The sequence below is a fragment of the Phoxinus phoxinus genome (genome assembly GCF_949152265.1).
Source record: "Phoxinus phoxinus genome assembly, chromosome: 22".
NCBI classification, from domain to species: domain Eukaryota; kingdom Metazoa; phylum Chordata; class Actinopteri; order Cypriniformes; family Leuciscidae; genus Phoxinus; species Phoxinus phoxinus.
The window spans coordinates 18,906,756-18,922,660 of NC_136897.1; the positions used below are offsets into that span (position 1 = coordinate 18,906,756).

At 39.2% G+C, this 15,905-nt stretch overlaps 1 protein-coding gene across 1 annotated transcript in view; it reads right to left on the bottom strand.

Annotated features, from left to right (window-relative positions):
- Positions 1-15,905, bottom strand: part of kaznb (kazrin, periplakin interacting protein b) — a 143,802-nt gene that overhangs the window by 18,735 nt on the left and 109,162 nt on the right. Inside the window, 1 exon segment of the mRNA XM_079597444.1 lies at positions 7,231-7,338. Coding sequence (XP_079453570.1) covers positions 7,231-7,338 — 108 coding nt within the window.

Consider the following 15,905-nt stretch of genomic DNA (forward strand, 5'->3'; position numbering starts at 1 on the left):
ACATTTCAAAATCGAGAGCTGTGATAGAAGTATTAAAATGGTAGGAGGTGTAGGCTGCTATACTACGATAAAGCTACATGTGCCAGCGCTAATATACATGCATTAAAATGCATTACAAGACTGCACGCAAAGTGAAGAGATTGCCAGCACTTCCTTCTGTCAAGAAAATACGGCTGACTCGTGTGTAGCACACTTTTGAGATGATGAAGTGAAGGTTAAAAGCACATGTATTGTTGGCATCGTATAAAATTTTGCATGTATGATGGCAAAAAAAGTGAGAAAACTGTGTGTGTGTGTGTTTCTATAGTCTTCTGTGTGGGGATATCTGAGGGTAACAGCTGTGCTGAATTAATTGCTCTGAGTTTAAATTGCAAGTTCAGCCTGCCCATGCCAACTGGAGATAGTGGTAATTGATTCACACTTTCATTAAGGACAGATTAGGCCATGCCAACGGATGGGCACCAAGTGCCTGACCAAAACACGCACATACATAAACACTCAACGTGATGTTCCCAAAACACTCCTGGTAATTCAAAAATGAAAGCTTTTCTGTGTAGGCCAATGTTTATATATAATATAAACAGATATAATATAATATATACAAAAAACTTATTGTTAGAGTAGGTTTATCACTGAAAATGGTTTCATTCTATGAAAAAAATGCCAACATTTCACTTCGGCGGGTTAAGTGGAACTCACAGAACCACAGTTTCTTTCAGTTTTTCCCACCCTAAAACACTGTGTTTGTGGTTATGTTGACTACAAACAAACACACCGTTTTTTTTAGATTTTCCTTCACGGCCTTTAGCCACTATCTACAACGCTCTGGATCCTTCACTGGAAACCAAAAGTAGCTCACTCCTGCTAAACGTTTACTCTTTGAATTCTTGCACCTGGGAACAATACATGTCAGTTTGCTAAGAAGTATTTCCTACTAAAGCAGTATTTGACTCTGGTAAGTGTATTCATGGCAGACTGGTGGGAATGGCTTTGGACAGCAACATACCCAGTGCATTGTGGGTGTTAAAGATGTCCAGCCTATTTGTTAAAAGGCAAGACAACAGCATTTTTTTATCTGTTTTCTCTAGCCAGGTAGCACTGAATTAAAAACAACAACTTTCTACTCTATAGCCATGTTTAGCCTTTACATTTGTAAAAAAAAACCTTTTTATTGCAGCTTGGCTGACTTTCTGATGTCAAGATATTGTTTGTATTACATGTGTCCGCACACATTTACATGCCTGTGACGCCCAATTCGTGTTTGGAAACTTGGCCTGCCAGTCACTGTGAAGCAATAATGGATCGACTTCAAACATTCAAAACGCTGTTACTGTTGTTTTTGTTCACCTCCTACTCAAGCATATGCTTTCCTCTGATACTGGAATAAAACCATTTGTTCTGTCATTTAGCTTGGCAGCAGCAAATCCTGTTGGACAGTTCTTTCCGACTGCACAATTTTGTTTAGGACGTGTCATTTGCTCTGTTACGTAACACAAACACTTACGTGAAGTGTGTCTCTTCAAAATCCCTGTGGATTTGGCCGTGGTGATGGAATGCAGCATCTTGTGGTAGCTGTCGGCGTGGGTGCTTCACACAGGGTTTTGGCTGCAGGAAACTTGTCCGTGAGCTGTGGTGTGAACTTGTAGTTTGTACACTGGGGTGAAAGAGAAGGGCAGAGCTTGACAGAACCATCTGGCATCAGGGGCTTGGAGGGTCAAACTCATTATCTTCATCTATTTGGAGCGTAACCACTGGCACCAAGTAGATCATTGAGCCGCAGAGGTCATACCAAGCCCTGTTGGCGCCGGTGGCAGTCTCAAAATACCATTGGACTATGAGCACACACACAGACACTAGCAGGTACACCTGTGTGTCCACTTGTAAATGATAAAATAAACACACATGCATTTCTGCATCAACAAAAATTGCAATATCTAAAATATCAATGAAATCTAAATATTGTGATGATTTTTAGGTTTTACAATAGGTTCTAAAAAAAGTAATTCGAATTATCAAGAGTATTAAGTCAAATCTTCAAAGCTTCTCTGCTTTAATGTAAAATGTCAAAGTTGCTTCATTTTTTGGAATCAGTTCAAACTATCCATTTTTAAAGAGTCATTTATTACTATCATCTTTTATATATTCAAATGTTTTACAAAAATACACTATCATTTGAAAGTTCAGTAAGATTTGTTATTCAGAAAGAATGCATTAAATTGATCAAGTGACAGTTAAGACATTTATACTGTTAAAAAGATTTCTATGTATTTCAAATAAATGCTGTTCTTTTGCTGAACTTTCTATTCATCAAAGGGCCGCGAAAAAAAAAAAGTGGTTTCCACAAAAATATTAAGTAGCACAACTGTTTTAAATATTTTTATATTACTTGAGTACCAAATCCACATATTAGAATGATTTCTGAAAGATCATGTGACACGGAGATGAATGGAGGAATGGAATACATTTTGAAATTAGTTATTTTAAATTGTAATAATATTTCACAATATTACTGGTTTACTGTCCTTTTGATACTGTCCTTTGGCTTTCAAATATATGCAAGCTTGGTGAGCATGAGAGACTTAAATGAAAGAAAAAAATGCTATAAAGTCCATTTCAGTGCAAATACTCAAATATACTGAATATCACCAGGTATGTTTCTGCTGTATTGTCAAGCCCTACCATAGATACAAAAACCATACACAAACACAACAATTGTGTATGCCAGCATGTTTGTTCTTAACAACAGATCAGCACCAATGTACTCGTCTAATGTTAGCTGATCTCAAAGAGCAATGGTGGAAGCGTCCTGAGGCGAGGTTAAGGAAGAACACAATAACAAAATTCAATCATTCAGTCAAAAACAATACTACCCTGCTGTAAAGACTTTCAAAAGCACAAGCTGCACTGTCATACCATCAAGATCAAACACTTAGATTCCAATGAATCAGATAATAAAACAAGCATTCAAAAGCACATAGCTTTTGGTGAAACCTGACTTCATAAGACACCTCACACATGAATCACCTGTATAATGATCTTCATGAGTTATCTTCGTGAATTCAAACTATGTGCACTATGAGGCAGTGTAAAGTTGTGTAAGCTACTGTATGCATGGTTTGCATTCCTCCCGTTTTGCCGATGGCATCTATCCAAGTGCCTAAATATGATCCATAAGTTCCTGCTGGGTCTGTTGTTAGACTTTGAATGAGGAGTGTAAAGATCAGTCTCACAGTGTTGATTTAGCGGGGTGTGGAGAAGACGCGGGTATTATTACTGTCCACTATAGACGTACAAACAGTGGCTGATTCCGGATCAGCTTTAATGGTTTTGTGAGTAAACCAATGAGAGAGGATTGTAAAGATTTTAAAATGCCCCAACGGTCTGAAACTAGAGATCACAAAAAGCTTGGAAAATGGCCATGAAATGTTTCCACTTTGAGAAGAAAAGTTAATACATTTAAAATAGTGACAACATATCACTGAAAAATTTCACACGATCACTCTGATCATTTTCATACATTTAAAGCAGATTATTGTGACGGATTATGGGTCTGATCAAGGAATGCGTTGCGCGTATATCCCCACATAAACAGAGAGAATGATGCCACTGTATGATCGCAATCTCATATGCTCTCACAAACAACATATGTGTCACTAACGTAATTACAGCTGATTGCTGGGTAAGAGCTACACGTCACACATGGTAAATCACAGTATTACTCAAGATTACATGAAATTAAAGACAACCACATGCTTTGTTTGTGTGTCTTTGACTCATCAACTAGTCCAAAAGGTGGTCATCTATCAAAGTACAAAAGGTTAAATCGGCAGGATGGGATATAGGTCACTTTCTTGAATTATGTTCCCCATCAGTACGTCCATAATGACACAAAACATGAAATATTCTCTTTTTAAATTTCTATTATAACCTATATTTCTTCAGAAAGGAACCGAATGAAGTGTTCCCTTAAATCATGAGATTTAATATGGCCTTCTAGCAGCCATAATATTAGTATTTTAAGTCACAGTTTTCGTCTTATACAGTAGCTTGAACAAAGCAAAATCTTTCCAAAGAACCTCCTGGTTGGGAATCACTGTTACAGGTCATCCAATATCCTACATGTGTCCCAACACTTGCTGACACACGTGACAAGCCCCTGTGCATCGTAACACACACAGATTTACATGCCTGGTCAGCTGGTTATATGATTCAGTGGTGCGTAACTGCTCTAGTTTCCGTCTTGAGCTCTCGTACACACGCAAACACTCACCTGGTCTGCCCTCCTCTCTTTCAGATCTCATGACTCCCGCAGTGCCGGCTCCGGCAGGCTCCACTTTCAGCGCCGGTGCTTTTTCTCATAGCAAGAAAACTCAACTAAACCTCCCGCACACACACAGGTACACGGTTCACTCCTACCACAGTCCGCGAGCTCCTCCCTGACAGGTTACTAGGGAGGGGTTCCCGAGTGAGTATAAACAAGTTTGAGCCGCCTTCTTCTGTGAGCCGTATACCAGTTCTGGGAGTTTCTCTAGGGCGTTTTCTTAAGTTCCCCACCCCCTCTACACTCTTCCTATACTCACACACACATACTCCTCTCGGCCTAAAAGGTGCAGAGAGTTCAAAATGGGAATGACACTGCTTTTCCCAGCCTTGTATGAACAGGCGCATTCATAGGACAGGGGGAGGAGACAAATTGCTTGTCTGATCAGGTGAGAGGGCAGGTGAGTCTCTCTTCAGCGGCCCTGCAGCTCCATCTAATGGTGGAAACAAGACACAGATAGACTGCTCTCTGTTCTCTTGTGTTAAAGGTTCGCCCAAATACATTTAAATTCTGTCATCATTTACTAGTTCAAACCAGTATGAATTTTATATTTACATGGAACACAAAAAGAGAAGATTAGCAGCACGAATGCTTCTTTTTGTCATTCAATGAAAGTGAATGGGGACTAAAGCTGTCGGGCACCAAAAATCATAAGCTAACATACTACACTAAACAAGTTATGTTTTTTTTGTCATTTTTGAAGCTATTCACTTTATTACAATGAACAAACCTAATTGATCAAACTGACAGTAAGAACTCCAAAATAAAATAAACCATATGGACTACTTTTATGATCCTTTTATGATGCTCACTTATTTAACATAAAAAAATAATCTAGGAAATGTCCTGGATTGGGACGGCTAAAGTTTTATTCAAAATTAGCTGAAAATTCTAATAAAATACTTTTATTTTTAGTCATTTACAGAGCTGTTCACTTTTATTGTATAGGAAAGAGCATGCAGGACATTCTGCTTCAGTTACCCCTGTACCTGTTATTATTGGATGTTTGCAACACAGAAATAGCAATACCGTGTAGCTAAAAACACTGTTTGTGAAGCTGACACCCCACCCTGTTTCCGCAATCCATGATCTTTTTCCATCCACATCCCATAAGTCCTTGCAGCAGACTTCATGCAGGGATCTGTGGGACATATTGTCAGATAAAGGGCTGGATGAGTGTCCCCTGTCTCATAGAGCTAATGGAGACACCGGCAGATAGGGGCCCACTCTCTGTCACAGTGCACAGGCTTCAACCTACAGCAGAGCGGCAGTCTCACACACAGCCGGGCAAGAGGACTCAAGGACTCTTAGGGTCTTAACACTGACTCATCTCTCCTTTTATCACTCTCTTTTAAAGACCAGAATGCGGGTGCTGAGTTCAGAGTGCCTGCTAGGAAAAGAATTACCAGTTTGTACACAAAAAACTCAATGTGATACTATAAAGCGTATGCTGTTTGTGTAATGAATGAGTGACTGCCTTAATATATAACACAGGATGAGCCCAAGTGTGTTGCGTGTTGATTAAATGTACGTGTGTCCATCAGGGAAAGTTCAACCACTGAGTCTTTCTCTCAAGTTGTTGTTGCACATAAGGGAGCTTGTATGAGCACACGAGGCTGAAAGTAATGAATTTAGTACATTAAAGGAGCTCTAATATGGCTGCCTGCTTCCTTTTATTTCTCAACTGCATAGATACAGTTGCCTGGCAGACCGAGCGTTATCTTTCAAAACAATTTAAGGCTCGGCTGGGAGTAATGAAGTACTGACAGCAAGCACAACATCAATAATGCTTTTCACACAGGGTGAAACGAGCAACACAAGGGAAAAGAATAGAAACAGGAAAAAATAAAAAAAATCAGAAGAGAAAGAGAAAGAATAAGATAGAATGGAACAGCTCTTACCAAAAACCTGTGCGGTAGCATGGTATAGCAATGGCATTAGAAAATACCATGATATATACCATGGCATTGTTGGTACTGTATATGGCCAGATTTGATGCCAATATAAACATAATACTGTGAAAATTAAACATACATGAAAACAGCTAAGCAGCAGGCAGCGTTACCAGCCAGTTATATATTTATTAATATAAATAGAAATGAACAGAACAGCAAAACAACATAGAAAAAAAGAACAGAAATGAAATGAACAAAACTGAAATGAAATGAACATAGCAGAACAAACAGAATAAACGAAATGTCCATACAAGAATAGAATAAAATAAAATAAAACAGAATAGAATAGAATGTACATACTAATACAAATTAGCATGTATGTTACTAGTATAAAGCACATACGAACCCATGCTGCGGGTGCTAGCAATACATTAGCATTCAGTGTTCGCCATCAGCTCGAGTGAAGTCGAAAATTATTCCTGCTACTGGTTAAAATGAAGACCCTCTATCATCCTAAGAGGGTAGTTTGGCTTCTTTGTGATGCTGGCTTTGATAAAGACATAAATAATAATAATAATAATTCATTACATTTATATAGCGCTTTAATAAAGATTATGATTTAGGAGGACAGCACTCCGGAGGAAAGGCAATAGAGAGTAACAGGCGTCATTATGTGTGGAAAATGGGATGTCTAGAATAAGACTTAGAGATTCTGTTCAATTTCCAGTTTAATCAATACACTTCATAATGACGCCTCCCCACAGCGGGTGACATTATACGAATCAGACAAAGCTTTTTTGTTTTCTTGCAATTTGTAGAAGTGCGTTTCTTTAGTCGCATACGCTTTGCTCCTCACAAACACATGAGCGGGGAGAGGCTGAAAATCCAACAGGACAATGGTTTTGTTTTATTGCCATTCAGCGTTGTCATGAATTACCCGAGCTCCGCATGTTCACAGTCTGTGGAAAATTACTACTAGGCAATATTGTGCTTATGCATATTTTGACATCTTACCCTTGTCAAGTGAAGAATCTGGAGTGCCGAAGTCCATCAAGCTCGACATGCCTGTCTGGAAAGTGAGATCAGAAACCAATGCCTTCTGCCGGTGGTGGACCGAAGGCTCTGCAAGACAGAAAGACAAAAGATTTGAGCTTGTTCAGGTTCGAGCTAACCGAGAGGTTTGACATTTTCCCCTTCGTAAGTGGCCGAGGGCGGAAAAGTGCAGGCCTCCTACAAGAAAGGCGTGCGGAGTGTGTCGGAGCGACTCGGGCTCGTGAGTCACCGAGCATCTCGCAGCTATTACTGCTCATCTGTAATTAACTCTGAAACAGTGACACGCACCACGCAAAAGCGCCACATCCACTGAATGGCTTTTAAAGACAAATAATCATCCTCCGTCCGCGGCCCACGCCGTAGCCGTAATCAATGTGCATTGAAAGTGACAGGTAGCAATTTCATGTACAGTGCAACGAACAACACACCGAATCACGATTTTCCCTCGGATCTGAAAAGGAAGAGGAAAAAAAGCTAACAATGTTCGTTTGATGAGGACGAGAGAGTGCTGAGATTTACAACCACCATCAATCATCTTCCTCCGCGCGGTAACATCATAAGGTTCTCAGAGGCCACAAGGGATTTCTGTGTACCTGTGTGGAAGGAACAAGGGCGGCGTACTGATTTTTCAACAGACTCTATCATGAGCATCATAAATAAATGGCTCTTTTGTCATATCACACACCTTACACCACCTGACGCCGACATGGAGAGTGCTGGTATGTCACTTCCGTGAGGAATTGTGTGTCAATTACCACAGGCTTTGACAGGAGATATGAAATGGTGCTTGTCATTTTCCACATCATTATGTCAGACAGCGTTCATTCTTCGCCATTCCCTTTAACAGATACCATCTCAGCACTGCCTGTTCTTTCTTCCCCTCCCTCTCGTGACTCAGACTTCACAGTCGGCTGCACACCTGAACTGATGCTGCTAATTGAAGTGTCTTCAAGTGCCCTTTTCTCTGTGCCTCTGTGTCTGCTCCTGTTACCTGCTTACACTTACAAAGCCCCTAATGTGACTTATTCTGTTCTCAGACATGTTATACTGCAAATTCTCCCCCCCATCCTTTCTAAACGCTGGTCCTCATCCTACAGTGCACTTTACTAGCTAGAGCAGGGGTCTTCCAACTTTTTCAGCCCAAGGACCCCCAGTATATAAGGAGACCCCCTGTTACATATTGTATAAAACTTGCATTCTAGTCGGCGCCGATAGCCTTGTGGGCAAATGCTCCGACATGTAGCGCCGTTGTGCGACCAGAGTTCGAGTCCCGGCTCGTGGACCTTTCCCAATAAGCAGCAGCATCACATTTGATTAATTCCAATTTTGTAATTATTATTGTACAAATTCTTAAGTTTGTGGGGGAAACCAATTGGTAAAATCAAGGTTTATTAAGAATAATAATCTTTAAATTAACCCCATTTTTTCATTTTCTGACAAAAAATGGTTTGGGATCAAACAAAAATCGGCGGACCCCTTACAATAATGCAATGGACCCCCGTAGGGTTTGCAGACCGACTGTTGAAGAACCCTGAGATATAGGTGCTCGGTCATGGAAAAGTATCAGGAATTAGGAAACTAATATAGTTTAAAAAAAAAAATGTCATCAGTTAGAAATGATTCATTGTGATTACACTCTCTAATAATGACTTTTTAAAAATAGACTGGAATGACATAGAACAACTAGAAAAGTTTGTTTAAAAAGCATGGGAACCCTGAAGCCGAGAGGGGTCCATTTTCAGTCCGGCTGAGTCAATAACATCCCTGTTGTGTCGTGGCATCATTTTCAGTAGAGGGTCAATGGTGATGAATGACTGAATTCACATTTCTGCTTTTTATGTCTGCCCAGTTCTACAGATGCTTCTTGGTTACAAGGTATTGATTTAAAGGTTTCGTTATGGTCCGAAAATATTCTGTATCTAAGAGGGCTCTTCACAAATCTGTGCTCTGCTGGGTTACTAATGGCATGACAAAGCCAAATGAACCATTTAATGCATATTGAGGACATTGAAATAGCCAGTCATTTACTTGTGCAAGGTATTTGTGCATAAGTTTTTGTATATATTAAGACGAAGTTGTAAAGTGCAGCACATTATTCAAGGCTTAATCTTTTGGTGCACTGAGGCAGTTTAATAAATGGAGAAAATGAACAATCATTACCATAACAGCTACCTGTTTAAGTAGAAAGTAAAGACAAAACTGAGTAATGGTGCACTGAGAGGTTTACTGACCCCTAACATAATGTTCTCAGTATAATATATTTCTGTATTGACTGAAGCACCTTATGGAACTGTGATCTGGTTAAATTACACTGTGTTTGACCGACTCGAGTAACATTACAGATCTTCCTTTCTGTCTCACTGAATGTTTAAGAAATTACTCATAACAATGAAAAGGTCCCAGGATATAGAAGCTGCCAAACCTTTCTTTAAACAACAACAACAACAACCCTCTGGCTTGTATAGCAAGTTGCACTGATACTCAAAGATATTTCTCTTTCGCATTAACCTTTGAGCACATCCTTTGGCAGAAGTGAAAACTACCCATACAAGTAAGGGTTAATGCCCGACGAGGTGTCCATTGTCAGGTTTTAATGGACGACGGCGAGGTGTGAACCGGCCGACGCGCAGCGGAGGACGGTTGCCTCTGCCGAAGTCCATTAAAACCTGACAATGGACTCCTCGAAGGGCATTAACCCGCTTATACCATGGTCACTTGCCAAATAACACATTTTTAAAACATTAGTTTATATTTTAATTAGTTTTACAATCGAAACCTAAAGTTACAAGTTACAAACAATAACTTGGTTTCCTTGGTTACGCCTGACAGTTTATTTAGGTGTCCTCTATCACTTTTTAACGGACACCCTGCAGCCAATCAGAATCGAGTATTCACCCAGACCATGGTATAAATGTGTTTAATGGACCTTAGTCACTGGGTGAACGCCATATTTCTCTTGATGTGAATGAAAACTGAGGCTGTGTGGGATACAAGTACAGTCCAATCAATAGGTTGTACTGTCTTTCGATTTTAGGTCATGTCTAATTTTTACAAGCCATGTGTAGTAAAAAAAACAAAAACAAAAAACTAAAACCGATATAAAAAATGTGATTAAAAAAATAAAAATAAAATAAATGCAAGAATATATTAAAAGATAAAAAAGACTATTTACAGTGTTTCAATGTATACAAGAATAAGACTCTCATTAATATTACCGCATCCACCCTGATTAAAGTCTTTCCTATTTCCATCTTCCCTCAGATTCAACTTGCTAACCCCCTTAGGACTGACTCATTTGAGAGATTTTTAATGGAGCTATTGAAGGCTCTTTGCACGCAACCCTGCTAAGATAGTTCATTTCTGAAATATTCCTGTCGCAAAAAGCAAATAAAAGGACTATTTAGAAAGAGGCTTTATAGGGTTCTTTTTTTCCGTTTACACCACCAAAGTGCCATCCTCATGTTGCCTTTGGACAATTTAGAGAGTCATTATCATTTAACTTTCACACACTCAAGACATTTCTGAATATCAAGACTGCTTACCAGAGCTATAATTCTGTTTGAATACAAGATCATTAGGCTAAAAACTATTTTTCTGCCCTTTCTTATCACATTAGTGCCACAAAGGCAGCCAAACATAACAAACATATCCACTAAAGTGAAGTAATACAGTTTGGAGTGGTCAGACGACCCACTACGCTGGCCTCCTGCGTACTAGATATAAAGCTTTTATCAAGAGGTCAAAGGTTATGGAAATAATGAAGAGATGCAATAAGAGTCTGCTGACACAAATAGCTGTGCAGGAATGAATACATGAACTTAAAGACTGTTTTGGAGGAAAATATGTCTGGAGGGGATTGCTATGTGGTTGCTAGGTTGTTCTGATTGGTTACTAGGCAGTAGCAAGAGTTGTATGGGTGGTTGCTTACTGACCCAAGTCAGAAGAGCCCACAACTCTCTATCCCTACTGAAAAAAAGCATCTTAAACCAGTCTAAGCTGGTTTTTCAGCTAGTTGCCCACTTAAACCAGTTAAATACATGCTTGGCCCTGCTGAAAGACCATATTAGGCTGGTTTAAACAAAATTAAAAATCTTAAACCAGTCTAAGCTGGTTTTCTGGATTAAGCATGCATGATCAGGCAGGTCTGTTAGCTGGTTTTATAATGTTCAGGGCACTTTTTAGTTAGTTGCCCAAAAAAAACAACAACAAGTAAATACATGATTGGCTTCTGATGGTTTAAGCATCTGAGTCTAAGCTGGTTTTCTGATCTTAGCCTAATCAGGCTGGTCTGTTGGCTTGTTTCACTCAGATTTTGGGCACTGTTCAGCTACAGTAGTTGCCTAGCTAAACCAGTTAAATACCTGCTTGGCCAGGCGGAGAAACCATTTTAGGCTGGTTTCAGCATTTATTTGTATTTTTTATCAGGAATGATATTCTGGTTCCTAGATATGGCTTGAGTCCCTCCCTCAATATTAATCTGCAACTAAAACACAATTATAGACAAATGCATAGTCTGCTGGGAGCATTGCTATGAATACTGCTGACAAAGATCCTGGCCCCTGGTAGCTCACCTCTGTCTCTCTGGCGACAGCCAAAACCCACACATACACACTACAGAGAGGTCAATTTTTCCTAGGTGGACAAGAGTTCAAACTGGCCAGACTTGGAGGCAGCATATTGTCAATCACTGTGTCTCTAGGCGCCCCTGCACTTCCTTATTAATGCAATACCTGTCAACACAACATATCACTCAAGATATCTTGACCAGTGACATGCTGACCTGTCTTAAAATACCTCTGTGCAGTGGGAGGGGCTTGCGTCTGATGATGCCTGTTTTTGGTTGTGCACCATTGCACCAATTGTGAGCAAGAAGATGGATTAATTGTGTTGCCTAGGTATTTGGATAAAACTAAAGCTGCAATTATCCCTTTATTTAGTTGTTTGCTGATGCTAAACTCCCTCTGCATTCTATTACGGACATGACAGTCTTTGCTCCTCTGTTAAAGCCGAGTTAACGAGAAAACACACTGCATTATTAATCACCACTAAATAGAAAGAAGAGGAAAAAAAGGACCATGAGAAAAGTCATAATAAAAGAATAAATATAAGAATAATTCTTGCATAAGTGGGTCTACATGCTTTATTATGTAAGAAATGTATAGATGCTCAAATGTAAATACTGCACCTATTTAAGTCTATGCATTCCGCCTTTAAAAACTAACAAAATGTCAGTCACTTAAAAAAAAAATCTGCTTTATTTTGTAGCAAAATATGCTGGATATGCAAATACTGTACATTGGTTGATGGCTTAAAACCCAGATAAACATTTATTGAAAGCAAGACTTGCAATTGTTCTTAATTTTTATTTTTTCACTGGCACTTATGAACATTTTAATTTGGAAAAAGCCAATTAAATGTGCATTAGCGCCAATGTGGTTTCTGATTTGTAAATGCTGAAGACCATGTTTTCCACAGAAATAAATAAAAACATTTTGAGTTTTGCATTTCTGCCTGCATTTGTTGTTTTTAAACTAAGAGGCTGAAATTGACTATTAACCATATTGAAAATCCATCACATTTGTTTTTTTCTTAAATTTTGATATCATGACCAGAGGCGTTGATCCTTAAGCCAAGGGAAAATTTCAATATTGTCAATATTACACATCAATACTGTAAATCAAATTTCCTGTTGAAATTATACCTAGACCTCAGTATATCTAGACCTAATTAATACATTCATGTGTTGAGTCTCATTAAAAGATATGAATTAACCTTTACCGTAGTTCTGTACTCTCAGGCACAAACATGGACCTCATCCAAATTCAGAGCGAAGGAGCGCTAACAGTACAAAAAACTTTCTCACTTAGATGCATTACCCAGCAGTTACTGGGTATCATTAGCACGGATATGCCGCCGATGGCATTGATGAATCGAAACAATCTTCTCTGTGAATTGTGGTAAAAGAGAAGGGTTGGTAAAACTTGTGGAAGGAGAAAAGCTCAAGGCAGCCTGAAAGTTGGGCCCTCCAATGGAGAGAGTTTTGTTTTTTGGCATTGATGGAGTACAGAAGGATATTATGTGAGTTCAGAAGCTTGAAAATCCTTCATGCTACATTTTAGAGGGTCTTTATGTTTGGTCTGCAACAGTGAAATCCTTAAGGCCATATTCAGGGAACAGAAACAAATTAATTTTACTAAGAGTACATTTAGAGTTAATATTACAAATCTAATTTTGTTGTGCGAATGAGCTTCACCTGTGCATGATAAACTAATCCTTGGAGAAACAAATTGCGCAAATGTAATTTCAAGCTGAAAACTCAAAGTCCCAAGCAGAAAAAAAGTAAATCTATTTGAACAAAATGTCCCGAGAGGCTACTACTAAAGTAGTGTGACCATGCAAGTACTGATTTAAACACTGGGCTACAAGTGAGACACACACAAATATATATAAAACATAAAAAAACTCAAGTTTAAGAAGTAAAATAAAAAATACACTGCTGAATATGGGAAGTTCTGTGTGACGTAATGGATCACAGTGAAACACGAGTTGCATGGCGATGCTCCAGAGGGATGTCTTCAAAAATCTGGTGAAAAATATAAATTTCTCTACCACAGTGAAGCATGGAGGAAGATGTGTCATTGTGTGGGGAGACTTTTTAGCTGCTGCTACTGGTAACTACTTCACTGTGAAAAATCATTTAATGCTTTGCCGTACAGAAGAATATTGCAGAATGGCTTGCTTCCCCATATGAAAAGAAAGATGTTATCTAAAGAGGAATGATCAGATTTTAAATAAGACAATGCTCCTGCCCAGATTCCAAAGACAACCAAGAAGTAGCTTGAGAACAAGTCCATCAGGCTCATGTTTTGGCCTGGTCAGAGTCCAGATTTGAACCCTATAGAATATTTGGTCTCACTCTAAACTCAAGCGAACTGGGAGACATTTTTCAACAAGTCATGAACTGTTTAAAGCCATTAACATTGAGTGAAACAACACAGACTCTTCTTCCAACAAAAAGCTGTCTGCAAACAGTATTTGTGCAATTCTTGACCAGTGATTTGTGTTTAAAATGGTTAAGACCACTAAGGGCCATATTTACTACAATGCAAATTAGTGTAAGAGCGCAATTCCGAAAAAGCACAAATGGGACTGGAAAGTTTTGCGCGTGATCTAATGACGACACATAAATTAAAGAACACAGGCGCAGCAGGATCATTTCCATAATGACCAACGCAATCAACCAAGAGCAGCGCAAATTAGCTTCTGGTTTAAGACATGCTTTTTTTGGGTGTTAAATAATGCTGCAAATACCAGTAAATTGACTAGCGCAAACCTTAGTAAATCACCTTGCATGATTTATTTAAATACTCTCCTCATAAATTTAGCATTTGAAAGGGCAACTCTTATGCAATAAGATCAGCTGCAAAAATAACAGGGACCATGCTTTTTCAGCGCTAATTTTTCACTGCGTGTCTTTAGTAAATCCTGACGGTAGTTTAACACCAAAAGCGGGTTTGTGTTGGAGCAAGCTTTTAGTGAATCTGGCCCTATATATTTTACCATTTTTGGCTTGGCCCAATTTTATTGCCTAGGAGTGTGTATATATACGCATATATATTTTACCTAGTATTCTGACTATAGAAAGTCTACTTCTACATCAGTTTACTGTACTTTCTGTCTGGTTTATGACTGACATAGGATACCATACACACCATTCATACGAGATGAGACCCTTTGGGCTCGTGTTCAGTGTCCTGATAGGTGCAAGTGATCAAAATCTCAAGCCCTGTCTCCATCATCTCTCTCAACCCTCAAAAATTCAGTCTGAGTTCTGTCCCCGTGGACAGGATGCTGCCAGCGGCTGGAAAAATGTTGTTTATTAATCTGTATTTATAGTCATGGACAACGGAGGAATCAATAGGCACTGCATTCACTGCACATTAAGCCTGAGACGATGCTTCAAGGGCTGTGTGATTGACTGTCACTTCGTGTGTGTGGTTACTGTCAGCTCCGCAACAATCCACTGCCCAGAGCAGAGGCTTTCCGAAGACACACTCTTCGCTTCATCAGAGACCTGCCACTTCCGCCACAGACGGATAAAATGCTGCAGAGGGAATCAGTAACACCAGTGAATTGTACATACATTTATCAGAAAGACTGTACTTCACAAGCAAAGTTTTACTAATGAACCAGCTAACAATAGCGTTTTTTCCTCGGTTAAAATGGGGCAGGCGAACGAACACTGTCACACACACACACACACACACACACACACACACACACACACACACACACACACACACACACACACACACACACACACACACACACACACACACACACACACACACACACACACACACACACACACACACACACACACACACACACACACACACACAGTAAAGTACCCTACCCCTGTAAACTGCAAGCCCAGTACTGACAATAAATCCAAACAAAAGGCTAAGAAACAGGATATAATATTAACTTATCCTATTTATTCATGAAATAACAAATATTCACTGTCAGGACAGATCATAAAACAAAGTGCTTTGAACTATTTTATACCAAATCAGTAAATTTATATGTAAAAAAGTTACAAACGAACAACAAATAAAACGAACAAAGTAACACAT